This window comes from Drosophila sechellia, chromosome 2L (genome assembly GCF_004382195.2).
Source record: "Drosophila sechellia strain sech25 chromosome 2L, ASM438219v1, whole genome shotgun sequence".
Classification (NCBI taxonomy): domain Eukaryota; kingdom Metazoa; phylum Arthropoda; class Insecta; order Diptera; family Drosophilidae; genus Drosophila; species Drosophila sechellia.
The window spans coordinates 293,472-308,931 of record NC_045949.1 but is presented as its reverse complement, the minus strand read 5'-3'; the positions used below and the strand labels follow the sequence as shown (position 1 = coordinate 308,931).

The 15,460-nt window shown below is 46.2% G+C and overlaps 1 protein-coding gene across 9 annotated transcripts in view; it reads left to right on the top strand.

Annotated features, from left to right (window-relative positions):
• Positions 1-15,460, top strand: part of LOC6617219 (mucin-19) — a 39,261-nt gene that overhangs the window by 737 nt on the left and 23,064 nt on the right. For 5 of the 9 annotated variants that reach the window (XM_032727748.1, XM_032727749.1, XM_032727745.1 and 2 more), the window contains exons 2-3: positions 6,909-7,409; positions 7,525-15,428. In XM_032727748.1, the coding sequence (XP_032583639.1) occupies positions 7,366-7,409; positions 7,525-15,428 (7,948 nt within the window). In that variant the 5' untranslated portion in view covers positions 6,909-7,365. Of the gene's footprint in view, positions 1-6,908; positions 7,410-7,524; positions 15,429-15,460 lie in introns of those variants that run through there. The other 4 variants (XM_032727752.1, XM_032727753.1, XM_032727751.1 and 1 more) reach the window with 1 other exon arrangement.

Here is a 15,460-nt window from a genome sequence, read left to right as displayed (position 1 = left end):
ACGCTCGTAGCATACATTTTGTGTATGTATTTGTGCCCCGTTGCGCTGCAGTGTTGCCAACATTATTCGGGAGATGCAGCGCCGCACATTTTGCACCTGTGCAGGAGACAATCTCTCCCCACCCTCACTCAGGCCCCATGGCGCATTTATCCATCTGCCATAATGGCCATTGCTACAGTTGCTCTGCCAACGTCGCGGTCGACGTTCTCGCTGCTCTTTTCACAGTTTGTTATTATTGCGTTGGGACAAATCGAAGTGCAAATCATATTCCCAAATTAATTGCCCTTTTTTTTCCTTAAGTTTATTTGAAGAAATGTCAATAAACAGGAAAATCTAACAAAACATCAGCAGGTTTGATAAGACGATTCTGTTGCAGATAAAATTTGTCTTCCGTTTTTCTAAAAATTTAATCTGTGGTGCTAAACAACCAACAACTCGAGTGCGATTTTTTTCTTTTTATACCTAATTCGGTGTTCTCGGTCCGAGCTGCACTGTAGTTGTCATCAATATTTCGATATTGATAGTTTAAAGTAGCACTCACATAGATACAGTGAACATATGCAACGGTATCCCCAGTTGCGGTCTTCCTCTTTGATTGGTTTTTACTCTGCTTCGGTCGCTGTGTCAACTCATCTGTCTGCCTCCATCTTCCTCGCTCCACTCGCTCAGTTCTCACTCGACGCACACACTCACAGTTGGCAGTGCTTGGACACACGTTTTTCTAGCCGGGCCACTCTGCCTCTGATCTGCTGGTCTGCTCTTACACACACACCGCCGCTACGACGCGCAATTGATGAGAGAGCGTAAAATTCATGCGCTTGTCGCCGCTCTCGACGCGTCGCGTCGTCTGCTGTGCACCTCTTCTTCTTCCACTCGGCGGCTGTAACAATTTTTTTCCATTCCATTCCATCTTCGTCTTTTTTCTTTTTTTACTGGTGCAATTACCAAGGCGCAGAGATTTTTCCCCTCATTTCCAGCCATATCTATCGATTTCTTTGTTTCTTTTTGGCTGTAAAAAACTACTTTTAGTTGTAATTAGCGCGCGCTTGTGTGAGTTAGTGAGTAAGTGAGATGGAATCGGGCCGCGAGAAGAAGAAGCAACAGCCTCGCAATTGCAACCGTTGCGCTTTTGTAATTTTCGCCATTGCGTCTTCTTCTTGCAACGGAAATTGTGCTACAATTATTATTTCGCATGTGTATCTACACTTGAATTAGCATTGTTGTTGTGCTTCTTGTTGCCCTTTCATTCGCCGTCATCTGTCATTTCGTTGCGCTTAACTATCGATAACTTGCGTCCGAAATGATTGCGTGACCAAAAACCAAACCGAAAAACAAAAGAAAACGGGAGAAAAAAAATAAAGAGAGCAACGTGAACCGTACAAATGAACTGTAAATTGTGAGAACCTGCGATAATAAACAAGATAAAGTCAAATGGATTAGCAGCAAAAAAAAATAAATGAAAAATGGTGAGTAATACTATTTTAAAGTAGATTGTTAATGTAAGTACTCCTTTCCAAACGGAGTCGTGAAATTGCGAGCGATTTACAACAATGGCCAGGCAGAAAATGCTTTTTAGAAATAATTATGTATCTTTAACCGAAAACAGATACACACACTCAGCGAGACACGCAGCACAGACATATAAACGAATTGAGCGAAAAGTCACAAACACAAACGCTAGCGAAATAATTTCAATCAACTCTTTTCGGCGAAGAAGAAGAAAAAGCAGCGAAAAAACGTCACACGTCTGTTTTCTCCCTTTACACCTCGCCTCTCGTCGTCTTCTTCCCTCCCCCACTCGTTAATATGCGAATAAAGCTAAAGTTGGGGCGAGTGGGCAGTTCCACTCATTGCTTACAGTTGTTCTTGTTTTCGTTCGGCTTCGGCGAAAAAATTTAAGTAAAAGGCGAAAAAATAACTTATGTGACGTGAAAATGTGAAGAATACCATCAGGAGGGGGGTGTTGCGTATGTCAGAAATCAGAGGCAAACGATAGTGAAGCTTTCTTATCTCGAACTGCAAGTAAATTGGGTGGTATGTAGTATAATATGGACATTAGGTTTTACAAAACTTAATTATTATTATTGTGCAATTACAAAAAATTAATAAATGCGTTGCTGTTATAAGATGGATATTCACTCGGTAATTTGTAGTTATGATTTTGGTAAGGTTCCGTTCAGGCTTTTGACGTACCACTGTACCCAATCAAAATGACCGACGAGCGCAACAAGAAGAGTGATGACGGGCGAGCGAACCGAACGATAAACGGAAAACCGGGCAGAGTCAGCGACAGAGACCAGCGACCATATAATATCATCCATCCCAAAACACCGAATCAAAACCGACCAAACAACGTCAGGCAGCAACAACAAGGCAAACATATGAACGACGACGACCCCAACTCACAAATACAGCACACCCAGGCCAACAAACACACACAGATGCAGATACAGATACTCATGTACAAACAAAAGGCATCACGATATGCGAATGCGAATAAAATAGCAGGAACAACTATGCGGCGAATTTGCACGAATCATGCGAATCTCCAACTCACGCACACATGCATAATACGTGTTTTGTACTTGTCGCCGTAATGTTGTCGCCGCCATTCGCCGCCTTTTCTTAGCTTTGCTTCATTTCGCGATTTTTCCCTTGCAATCTCTCACATCTGATGACCACCCAACAGCAATTGCAAAGTGCAACTTTCTTGCCCGACTCGAAAAAATCTTTTTTCTAATCTTTTCGGTATTCCCAGCCCTGGCTCCTCGGCTTATTCGCACTTTTTGTTTTGACTGGCTCATCGCAACCTCTGTTGCCCACTCTCTTTCTATACGAAACAGTCGTTCTGTCGCTTTGTCTCTCAGTCGCTTTTCCTTTCTGTTTGTCTTTCATGCTATTCGTTGTCGGCTACGACGCCGACAGCGCTGCCGCCAAAGGCCGGCACACGGCCCCCCACTCAGCCGTCTGCCCCCTTCCCATCTTCTGCCGCAGCACGTGATATGCTTGCTTTGCTTTTGGCTTGCTCTTTATCGTACGCTATGCTTTGCTTTTGCCTTTTTGTTTTTTTTCTCTGTCGACAAAATTTTTGCTCGTTTCACTTGTTGGGTTGTTTTTTTTCTCTCGTTTCTCTTTGTCGTGTGTTTTCGCCGCTCGCTCGATTTCAGCCGGTACACCGCTCTTAAGAGAGCGACTCTCCACTCTCGCTCTTTCGGGGTTCTCTCTGTTTTATTGTTGCTAGATTGACAATGGGCGGCTCTATATCCATTCGATCCGGTTTAGGTCCAGGTGCAAATTTTATAAAACAGTTTTAACTCGATAATCGGGTCAGGACTTGTGTCCTAAATGTGTGTGTGCTCGGTTTCCTTTAGTTTTCGTAATTCTAGCGGGAAACATAGCGTCAGTTTTGCACTTCAAGATTATCCCGTCTGACTTTTTGCAAAACTATTCTCATTGCATGTTACTGCATTCACCGATTAGCCTGCCATAAATGTTCCGTTACACATTCAAAAGGCGGTGACGTGTTTGTAATTTTTGCCCAAAAAACTTTTGTGGGCTGTTTGTTGTTGTGTGTACCTTTCGCTTGTTGCAGACTCAGTTTTCGCGGATGTCTCTCAGCAGCAGAGCAAAGCTCTTTGGCTTTTCCGAAAACTGTGTATGGCTTTCTGCTATTGTGCTTCTTCTTTTGCTACAACTGCCGCTGTTACTTTACCTATTTTATTACCATTTTTGTGTACGTGTGTGTGAGTGCGCGTTTTGCTGCTGCGCCCATCTGTCTTTGCTCTGCTTAGGCTTCGCCAGCGCCCCCCACTCACCCTACTTCTCTTGCTTGCGGCTCTGTTTGGACCGCGCTAAGTGACGGACTTGGCTGCCGCTGTTGAATGTGGCTTTTCTTACAAAAACCAACTGTACTTTTTAGTTACTGTTAGCGCGGACACAGCCACTTGACTTGATTGTTATTAAAGCCAGATTCATTCGTTCACATATGTTCGTACATGCACACATTTCTACCATATATGTACGTTCATATATGCATCCTCCCGTCAAGTTGTGAGTTTCTATTATGTGACGACACTTTGCACACACATCTGTGCACAGCACCGCAAAAAATAAAGTAAAACAAAAATTTCACTTTGTATTTTATGTAATAGTAATGTGTGCATTATGTTTTTTTAAATGTTGTTATTGGGCTGGAAAAAAGGCATTTTTTAATACTCTTACCTACCCTGCACGGCTGCAGATTCTGAAAGACTGTGGGTGGTTTGAAAAGTTAATGCATCATTTAAAAAGTTAAAGATAAAAGAGCTGGCAAAGTCGGCCCTAAAGGCGAAGCAAGAGCAAAAAGCAACTGTTAAAATTGTGAGTTAACTAAATACATTTGCCCACGACGAAAGGTGAACGAACCCTCTCCTCGTTTTTTGTGTTTTATTGTTGCTATTGCAAAATAAGCTTTGAGAAATATTCATTCAGGTTTATTTGATTCAATTCGTACAGCTTTGGCTGAAACTATAGTTACATATTTGTGCTGCGGCTTAAATATACTTGGTATTAATCCAATTTCAAAATAAAAATATACGTTGAACCTTTTGCCCCCAAAAGTTGTGCTTAGAAAGCCCTTGTTTACGTTGATGCCAACCGACGAGAAACACTGTTCTAACGGCGAGAGAAGTGTGACTTGAGTGAACTCTTTTGGGGGCGATTTTCATGGCTCATAACGCGGGGGAGCATGGGAAGGCAGAATCAGTAGTAGGGGAGACAGACCCGGCCCAAACCCAAAGCTAATCCGGCGTTCTGATGGTGGTGGCGCTGTGCTGTTGGCATGTCGGATTGGATTGGAGCGGATTGTTGGTGGTGTAGTCGTCGTCGGGTCACAAAAATGTGGCTCGCGTCTTTGTCGTTGGACACACAGAAATTTGCTTGTCTATTATCACCTTTAATCGATTTTTCGCTTATTTAAAACAAACGTACAGTTGTGCGCAGAGACACAAAGCGACATAGACGCAGACATGAACAAAAACACAGACAGTGCCGTAGGAGAGTGGCCGGAGAGAGGCAATAAGTAAAGTATAATTTCACAATTTTTTAGATGTCTGCTTTGCTTACCCAAACGCTGACTGCGCTACATACATATGTACATATGTATATTACTATTGCTTTTAGTTTATTGTTTTTGCAATTACTCTGCCCGATTTGTTTGTGTAAAAACGGCCACGCCAAAAAATGGGAAGAAGCGGGCAAGAAGTGAAAACTAAAGCGAAAGAAGGAAAAATGCGACACACACACCACACTTACCACTCACTGATACTGATAGATATCTGCCAGATATACACAGTAAAGTCGCGCCGCACAGCACACCACTACCATGGAGCTAAACGGGCGTGTGTATGTACATACATACATACCACTCACCTAATAATAATGGCAAGAGCTGAAACTAAATAAATAAATAGCTGAAATTGCAAAAGCAAAATGTAATTGATTACGGCAAAGTCAAAGCACCCGGAGGGCAACAACACAAATTGGCACTGCAAGAAAAACTGACGTGCTTTTACATATTTACTGCCTGGCAGGACGATAAGATGAATGTTAAATACAAATGAAAATATTTTTTTTTTAGATGTGCGCGCTTTTTTTTTTTTTGTATCCAAGTCGTACCGCAAATGGTCTTGTTTTGAGATTTTTATCAAAACTAGTCACTCATGGATTTCTTAGCGTGTAGAGGCTACGACGACGACTGGTTAAATGATTGTCCAATAAGCGCGAACAACTCACGGCAAACCCACAAAGGGGCCAGTCCCAGGCGAGGGTAGGTGGCGGGTGTTGCGGGAGGCAAATAGTTTGATGGGGGGTGGGCGGTGTTAAGCTCGCCGCTTAGCCCATGCCACTCCACATAAGTTTCGCCGATGATGTGCCATTTGAGTGTGTGAGTGGCTGACTAACTGTGCTATACAACAAACCCCTCCCTCTGCCTCCTTCGCACTCGTATTTATAACAGTGCACTGAACACCGAATTTCGGTTGTCTGTCTGTGCGTCTATGTGTGTAAGTGCATATCTCTATGTACTCTCCGCAGTAGTTTTGTCTCTATATCTTTCCACTTTCCATTTGCACACACATAAAACAGACACCACACCTTGCCACCCCAGCACTTCTCTGCCACTCCCCCTTTTCGGCGCCCATTTGCATATCTTTGGTGTCTCGCAGCATCCAACAATAACAACCAGTCAGTCAACCCACCCGCCTTTTTTTCTTTCCTCTCTGCGGATTTTCCACTGCTACTTTAGATTTTCGTCTATAAGCAGCCGCTGAGACAATGCGAAAAATCGATAGAGTTGCCATTGTTTTTCTCGTTTTTCCCGTACGAGATTTTCACCGCAGATTCATACCAACACTCCACTCACAACTCTCCCTATAAAATCACAAAGAAGAAGAAGTGAACCATTTATTTAGTAAGCACTTTCATTTTAAGTAAAATAGTGGATTCAAAATATTACTTGTACAATCTGGACAAAATTGCTCAACATTTTGGGGGGTGAAACTGTACGTTATATGTGCCCTTCTGTGAAATTCATAAGCGTATAGCTTTTCCCCTTAAAAGTTAGAGCTACTGCAACGAAAAGTGGTTTTCATTCACAGAGTATAAATGTACCCATTTTGTTCAAAACTATTGCAATAAGAACATAAAAAGCCTACGAACAAATATACATCATACTTTTTGTCTTCTCTTTCCAGATCCATATCATTTTATATCCATCTTACTCGGGACTTAAAAATAAAGCTCTCTGAAAATACGCTCAAAACCGAAATGCACTACTCTTCGTTGAAAAAATACCGTTTTTCGTGAAAAAGTTTAAGAAGTTGATTGGTACTAACCATAACTAATACGAAATCTCTAAAATGTTTTTTCAGCTGTGAGCGAATGTGTTTCACTGCGAATATGTCAAAGGTCGGCCATGAAGTGCGCGAAACACGAAACACAAATGACTTTTACCCAATAAAAGCAACAAAAAGAAGTTAAATTGCACACCAGTTGTAATTAAGTTTAGTAGTTAGAACCCACAACCAACTAATATATAATCATAATCGATAAGGCGAAGGTGGATTGAGACACCAGAGACCGACCAGATCCGCGGGGTAAAGTGAGAAGTGAGGAACGAACCTCTGAACCCCTGAGAAGTGAAACTTCTCCGCAATTGTCTGGCTCTCAGTCATCGACTACCTTTAGGCTTCCGACATTTTGACAACGGCCACGCGCAGAAAGCAGCATCAAAATTAAGCCAATTGACGACCAAATCTGAAACGCAGCGGCGTCGCGTCTTTCGACGCGTAACGGACATTTCTGTGTGCGCTGCGTTTAAAAAATCTGATGGATGGAAATGCACAAAATATGTTTCACGGAAATCATCAAGGGTGAGTGTAAACTCTTAGTTTCGGAAAAAATAATAATATTGTGTTAGACTCAAATTCGTTGGCGAGTAGAAACCAAATTTTTGATATACAACTTTTTTCTTTTTCTGACCCACAGAGATCCCTATTACCGTTATGATGCGGCAGCCGCCGCAGCAGCAGCAGCCGCGGCGAACCCGCGTGCAATGGGACCGCCTGGCGGGTATCCTCCGCGCCACCGCCCCCCACATCCGCTACAGCAACAGCCCCAATACCCATCGTACCAGCCAACGGCGGAGAATCTCTACGGGCTGGGGGCCGCCGATCACCAGGCGGCTATGGGCCTCGGCGTTGGAGTAGGAGTTGGGGCAGGGATGGGCGATTTAAGCGGTTGGGGAGCGGCGCCCTCGGTTCCGGGCCAGGCAGCGGCTTATCCCGGAGCCGGACTGGGGGCCTATGGGCATCCGCAAGCGGCTCCACCAGCGCAGCAACAGCGTCAGAGCAACGCCAGCGCATACCGTCAACACATGCCCGCCTATGGACAACAGGACCAGCAGAAACTTGCTTCATACGGCGCGCAGCAGAGCATGATGGCGGGGTACGGATCACTGGCGCCCCAGCAGCAACAGCAGCAGCAACCGCCCACGCCCCAGCAGCAACAGCAAGCACAGCAGGTGCAACAGCAGGCGCAGCAACAACAGCAGCAGCAGCAGAGTCAGCAGCAGGCTCGACTGCCGCAGCATTATCCACAAGCTCCTGGTCAGCATCCATTGTATCCTGGAGTGGGAGCACCCACCGTCCAGGCGGGACAACCTCCCACGCCTCAAGCATATGCTCACAGTCCGTACGGAAGTCCCATGCAACACCAACCGAGTAGAGGAGCTCCCCAGCATGTGGGCTACGGTCATACAGGACTAGATCAGGCTTCTGCTTACGGGCAGCATGTGCCGGGAGGAGCGCCACCGGGACACCACTTGACGGCGCAGCAGCAGCAGGCTGCGCAGCAATTGGGTGCCCACCAGCAGCAGCAGCTCCAATCGCAGCAGCAACAGCAGGCCCAGCAGCAGCAACCTCACGTCTCGCTAATGCAGCAGCAACAGTTGCCGGGTGCTGGATTGCCGCCACCGCACATGGGTATGCCTCCTAGTTACGGAAGCCACCATCAACAGCAACAGCAGCAACAACAGACCCAGCAGCAACAGCAGCAGGCAGCGCCGCCTTACATGTCCAGCAGCAAGCATCAACAGGCGGCTGCCCAGCTAAATTCCTCGCCCCAGTATCGTGCACCTTTCCCTCAGCTTTCCCCACAAATGTCGCCACGTCCTCCGACGATGTCGCCGCACCCACAAATGTCTCCGCGACCAGTTGGCGTGTCGCCGGCGAAACCACCACCCCCTCAACAGCAGCAACAACAAACGCAAGCGCAGCAGCCGCAACAGGTTGTAAGCAATCAGCCCAGCCAGCACAGCATTCAAGGCATGGTAGGCCTGCCATCGCCGCGCCCACAGCCGCCCACAAGTGGAGCAGGCGGAGCGGGAGCGAAGGGTCCTGCGCCAGTTGCTGCTCCCGTAAACACATTACAGGCCCTCGAACAAATGGTGATGCCATCACAGGCTCTCGGACTACCACCCATGGACTACCCATCAGCCTACAGAAGTGCCGTGGGTCCTAGGATGCCAGCTTCCCCCCAACAGCAGCAGCAACAACATCAACAATGGGGGGCGGCTCATGGGGCACAGCACTTGGCGGCCCTGCAGCAGCAGCAGGCCCAACAGCAACAACAGCAGGTACAACAGCAGCAACAAGCACCTCCGCAGCAGCAGCAACAGGCGGCGATGTTGCAGGCTCAGCAGCAACATCACCAGCAGCAGTTAAGCATGTATGGTCAGCCGATGGGACAGCAACAGCAACCACAAACCGCGCAGCAACAAGTTGTCCCACCGGTGACTTCACAACCGCCAGTGGTGGCCGCCTCTCAGCAGCAGCAACAACAACAACACCAGCAGCAATCACTCAACGATCAATTGCAGCACTCGATCAACGATATTGTTGGGGGTGGTAACAGTAGTGGAGCAACAGGAGGTGCTCAGAATCAGCACCAGCAGCAACCCCAACTGGCGGCCATGTCTTCGCCGTTGCATCAGCAAAATCTGCCTAACATGCACCATTTAATTCAACCTACCATGGAGACAACACAGCCGACGCAGCAGCAACAGCAAACGTCACAACAACAGCAGCAACCGCAGGCGACTTTAACATCGCCGCACCACCAGCAAATCCAGCATCAGTCTCCAATACACCAGCAGCAACAGTCGCCGCACCACCAGCAACATCTACCCAGCTATAATCAGTCGCAGCAGCAATTCGATCCATTTGCTAACATACTAGGAGATAATCAACCAGCTGCATCCCAACAGACAATGTCGCCCGCTCATGTGAGTTCGCCGGTACCCGCGCAAATGCAACAGCAGCAGCAGCAACATCAAACCCAACAGCAACCATCCCAACAAGTACCACAAAGCCAGCAACAACAGGTGTCGCAGCCGCAACAGCAAACCCAGCAGCAGCAACCCTCGACCCCATCACATCACCTAAGCAGCATTCTCAATGAAACAGCCAACTCGAATGATTCCTCCACTTTGGCGGTGGCTGCTAATGACAGCAACAACAGCAGTAGCAATAGTAGCACCAATAGCATTGTCAACAACCAGCCCACGTCGGTGCACGACAGTAATTCGCAAAGCAGCGTTAACAGCAGCAGCAACAACCAGCAACAGTTGCTCATGGACAACACGAATTCGCACGGAGGAAATTCGGAATCGGCCCAAAATGTTGGAGTAGATGTTGGTCTTTTTGATAACAACTCGATGTCCTCAAATTCAGCAGCAGTTGCTGCCGTGGCCTCCAATGCAGCTTCTGCAGCAGCAGCACTTTTAGATAGCAATTCTCAGTCCTCGAATGCGGAGTTTGAGAAGAATCAAAGCGAAGGTGAGGGACTCGGTGTTGTGGAAGGAGTTATTGCCAATGAAACTGATTTGCCACAGGATGAGAACAGTGTTTCTAAAACTCAAGACATAACTCTAAGCACGGAATTGCCAACAATACAAGACGATCTGCAAGATAAGCCCACCGCTGACATGGAACAAACTCAACTGGGACAATCTTTAGGGGATTTATCTAAATCTTTGTTGGAGGAACCCAAAATAGTTGAGGAATCAGGAGAGGATAAAGCTCAATCGGCACCTGGTGTTGCACCGTCTGCAGATCCTATTATCCCTGTTACACAACCGCCTCAACAACAGATGCCTCCCATAGGGATGCCCATGCATCCTATTGCCCCCGGATATGATGCCCAGGCTCAGGGACAAGGGCACATGACTCCCATGATGCCTCCGTATGGAGGAGCGCCAGGAATGTATCCACCTTATCCCATGCTGCATCAACAAGAAATTGCTGCACTGCAGCAGCAGATACAGGAACTGTATTGCATGCCTCCAGGACATGAGCTTCAACACCAAGATAAGTTAATGCGAATGCAGGAGCGATTAAATCTTCTGACGCAGCACGAGGTAAACGATCAGTGTGCTGGTGGTCCACAGTGCTTATTGTTCCAAAACGTTCCGCCAATGTATGGACCACCAGGAAACCCTCTGCTCAACCAGCAAATGGTAGAGAGCCCTCAAGTATCTAGCACCACGGGAAGAGGTCGAGGAAAGAGTGCCAATAAGCCACGCAAGCCTCGCGCCAAGAAGGGTGAAAAAGCCCAGGTGGGTCAGCAGCAAGATTTGATGGACATCAGTGGCAATGTAGCAATGGGAGCAGCCAACGCCGTTTCAAGTATCCCAACAACACAACTACCCGTCTCTGAGGATTGCGTGACTCAAGGAGCGGGAGATACCAGTGTGGTCGGTATGCTGGAGTATAGTGAAGGGATGGGTGATCTTTCTCAAGATGTGCACTCAGCCAACGAACTGGATACCTCGACTGATGGTAGTGGCAAAAAGAAGAAGCCCCGCAAGCCGAGAACACCTAAGGATCCAAATAAACCCCCACGAGATAGAACGCCGAAGGCGAAGAAGCCCAAAGATCCTAACGATCCCAACTCTACCGAGACACCAGCAGCGGGAAAAAAGCGAGCTGTTGTTAGTAAACGCAGGAAACAGTACGGAGAAGATGGGGCTGAGCAAACAGGAGAAGGTAGCGAAGTGGAAGACAACAAGCCACTGGTACCAAAAGCAGGATCTGCTGATGGTGAAGCTGAAACCACTTCGGCAGGAACTGGAGTGGATGGAGAATCTCCAGACTACGATGACATTCCCGTTTCAAAAATTCCGCGTGGCGCCAATGAAGATGAAAAGGAAGCGGAGGCCGGCGATGAAACTGTAGACTCTGTTCCAGATTCGGCAGGAGATCCTGCTTCTACACCGAGCAGAAGAGATCGTAAAAGATCCACTGCAAGGAGTCGCCGCAATGCAAATTCTGAGGAGGGAGGCAGTGCTCGCAAGAACCGTGGATCTCTTTCCGCCAAGGCACTAAAGAAGCGAAGGAATAGGGGTCGCATTGTACCTGAATCCGATGGCGAAGATGACACACTGGACAGAACTCCGCCTCCATCACCGCCACCAGACTCTGAAATGGATTCCAACAAGCGAAGATCGTCAAGGAATACTCAAAGAAAGAAATACATTGATGATGTTATGCTAAGGTTCTCCGATGATGAGAACTCTCTCTTAGTTGCTTCTCCCATAAAGAAGGATAAGAAACCATCTGCGAATGCGAGTAATTCCAATGCAGGAAGTGATGTGGAAAAAACGGAACCTCAATCTGGTGCCGAGGGAGACGCTGCCCAGGAGGTGGGTGAAGAAAAGTCTAATCTACCACTGGATGAAAGCAGTCAACTGGAAGCCAGTTCGAGTACTTCTGCAGCAGCGGAGAAGGAGCGACAAATCTCTACTGATGCTGCAAATGCAGCCATGTCTTCCAAACCCAATTACGTGTACATAAACACTGGCGATGAGGACAGCATGGTGGTTCAATTAGTTTTAGCCATGCGAATGGGAAAGCGGGAACTTATTCCGGACAAACCCAAAGAAAAAACACCCGGACCTAAACAAGATGAAGAGAAATCTGAATTAGATGAAGCCACAACTGATAATCCTGAGGGAGATGAAAAATCCAAAACTGAGGGTGAACCCAAGAAAGATTTAACCGATACCGAGAAAACGAAATTAGAATCCTCCGCAATGGAAGTAAACAGTAAGGAAGAATCCGAGACTGATGATTCTAAGAAATCTGATGAAGACAATAAGGACAAGGACAAAATGGAAATAGATGATGAAGCTGGAAAATCAGATAAAGAAAGTAAACCAGAAGAACAATCAGAAACAGTGAAAACTGAAGAAAATTCTGGAGCCACCGAAGAAGGCAAATCCTCTAACGTTTCAACAGCAGACCACGCCAAGGAACCTAAGACTGTCTTGGAAAAAATGGAGGTTGATGAAAAGGCAGATGATGACCAATCGCCTGTATCAAAAGCAGAGGGATCTGACGAAAAATCTATTGATGACTCCAATCCCGAAGAGGCTACTACAGAAAAGAATAAGGAAAGTTTGGAAATGGAAGGGGAAAAGGAGTGCGTCAAGGAGGGAGAAGAATCCGTTAAGAAAGAGAATGACGAGAAAACAGAAGCTGATATGGAAAATAAGCCAGAGCCCGTCTTTATCGATGTGGAGGAGTACTTTGTGAAATATCGCAATTTCAGTTATCTACATTGCGAGTGGCGAACGGAAGAGGAACTATTAAAGGGTGATCGTCGCGTAGCTGCTAAGATTCGTCGCTTTCAGCAAAAGCAGTCTCAGCAGTTGAATATATTTGAGAATATCGAAGACGAGCCCTTCAACCAGGACTTTACTGAAGTGGATAGAGTGTTAGACATGTCTGTGCATACAGATGAAACCAGTGGAGAGACTACGAAGCACTACCTGGTAAAGTGGAAGTCACTTCCCTATGAGGATTGCACTTGGGAGCTAGAAGAAGATGTAGATAACGACAAAATCGAGCAGTACCTGCGCTTTAACAAAATCCCTCAAAGGAGCGAGTGGAAGTCTAAAAAACGACCGCATCCAGAATTGTGGAAAAAACTGGAAAAGACGCCCGTCTATAAGGGAGGAAATAGCCTTAGACCCTATCAACTTGAGGGTCTTAATTGGTTGAAGTTTTCATGGTACAACACCCACAACTGCATCCTCGCTGACGAAATGGGTCTTGGAAAAACTATTCAAAGTTTGACATTTGTGCACTCTGTATATGAGTACGGGATTAGAGGACCTTTCTTAGTTATAGCTCCCCTATCTACAATTCCAAACTGGCAGCGAGAGTTCGAGGGCTGGACGGATATGAACGTAGTTGTTTATCACGGCTCGGTGACAAGTAAACAAATGATACAGGACTATGAATATTACTATAAGACAGAAACTGGAAAGGTATTGAAGGAACCAATCAAGTTTAACGTTTTGATCACCACTTTTGAAATGATCGTGACAGACTACATGGACTTAAAAGCCTTTAACTGGCGCCTTTGTGTGATTGATGAAGCACATCGTCTTAAGAATAGGAATTGCAAACTCCTTGAGGGTCTGCGGCAGTTAAATTTGGAGCACAGAGTATTGCTCTCCGGAACTCCCCTACAAAACAACATCAGCGAGCTGTTCTCTCTGTTAAACTTTCTGGAACCCTCGCAGTTCTCCTCACAGGAAGAGTTCATGTCTGAGTTTGGAAGTCTTCGCACTGAAGAAGAGGTAAATAAGCTGCAAGCTCTACTAAAACCAATGATGTTACGTCGTCTAAAAGACGACGTAGAGAAAAGTTTGGCGCCCAAGGAAGAAACAATTATCGAAGTGGAGCTAACTAACATACAAAAGAAATACTATCGAGGTATACTGGAACAAAACTTTAGCTTCTTGAAAAAGGGGACCACATCTGCTAATATCCCAAACCTTATGAACACTATGATGGAGTTGAGAAAGTGCTGCATACACCCTTATCTCTTGAATGGAGCGGAGGAACAAATCCAATATGATTTCAAGTCCCAGCATGGCGAAGATCCTGAGTCCTATTATAAAAATCTGATTCTCTCCGCTGGTAAAATGGTTTTAATTGATAAATTGCTACCCAAACTTAAAGCAAACGGCCATCGCGTTCTAATATTCAGTCAGATGGTACGTTGCTTGGATATCCTTGAAGATTATCTGGTGTATAGAAAGTACCCCTTTGAGAGAATCGATGGGCGTATTCGCGGTAATCTCCGTCAGGAGGCCATCGATCGGTACTCCAAGCCAGGTTCCGATCGCTTTGTATTTCTCCTCTGCACCAAAGCTGGTGGGTTAGGCATTAATTTAACAGCTGCTGATACTGTTATTATTTACGATTCGGATTGGAATCCACAAAATGATTTGCAGGCTCAGGCCCGATGCCATCGTATTGGCCAGAGAAAGATGGTAAAAATTTATCGATTGCTTTGCAGGAATACCTATGAGCGCGAAATGTTCGACAAAGCTTCCATGAAACTAGGATTGGACAAGGCTGTATTGCAGTCGATGAACACCCAAGGGTCTAAGGATGGCAATAACAAGCAGCTGTCCAAAAAGGAAATTGAAGATCTTTTAAAAAAGGGTGCTTACGGGGCCGTCATGGATGACGACAATGCTGGTGACAAGTTTTGCGAAGAGGACATCGATTCAATCCTTAAGCGACGCACTCAAGTCATTACAATGGAATCGGAGAAGGGATCAACCTTCTCAAAGGCTTCATTTGCTGCATCCGGTAACCGGTCGGATATTACTATAGATGATCCTGATTTTTGGACAAAGTGGGCCAAAAAGGTTGACATTGATCCCGATGCTTGCGAAAGGGATGAAACGGAGGACTTGGTTTTGTCCGAACCTCGAAGGCGCACCCAAATTAAACGCTACGGCCACGAGGATGTAATGGAGCTCAATTCCGAGGAATCTTCGAATGAGAATAGCGACGAGGAGGGAGGAATAGGTAAGGCTGAAAAAAGGAAAACAAATTCTTAT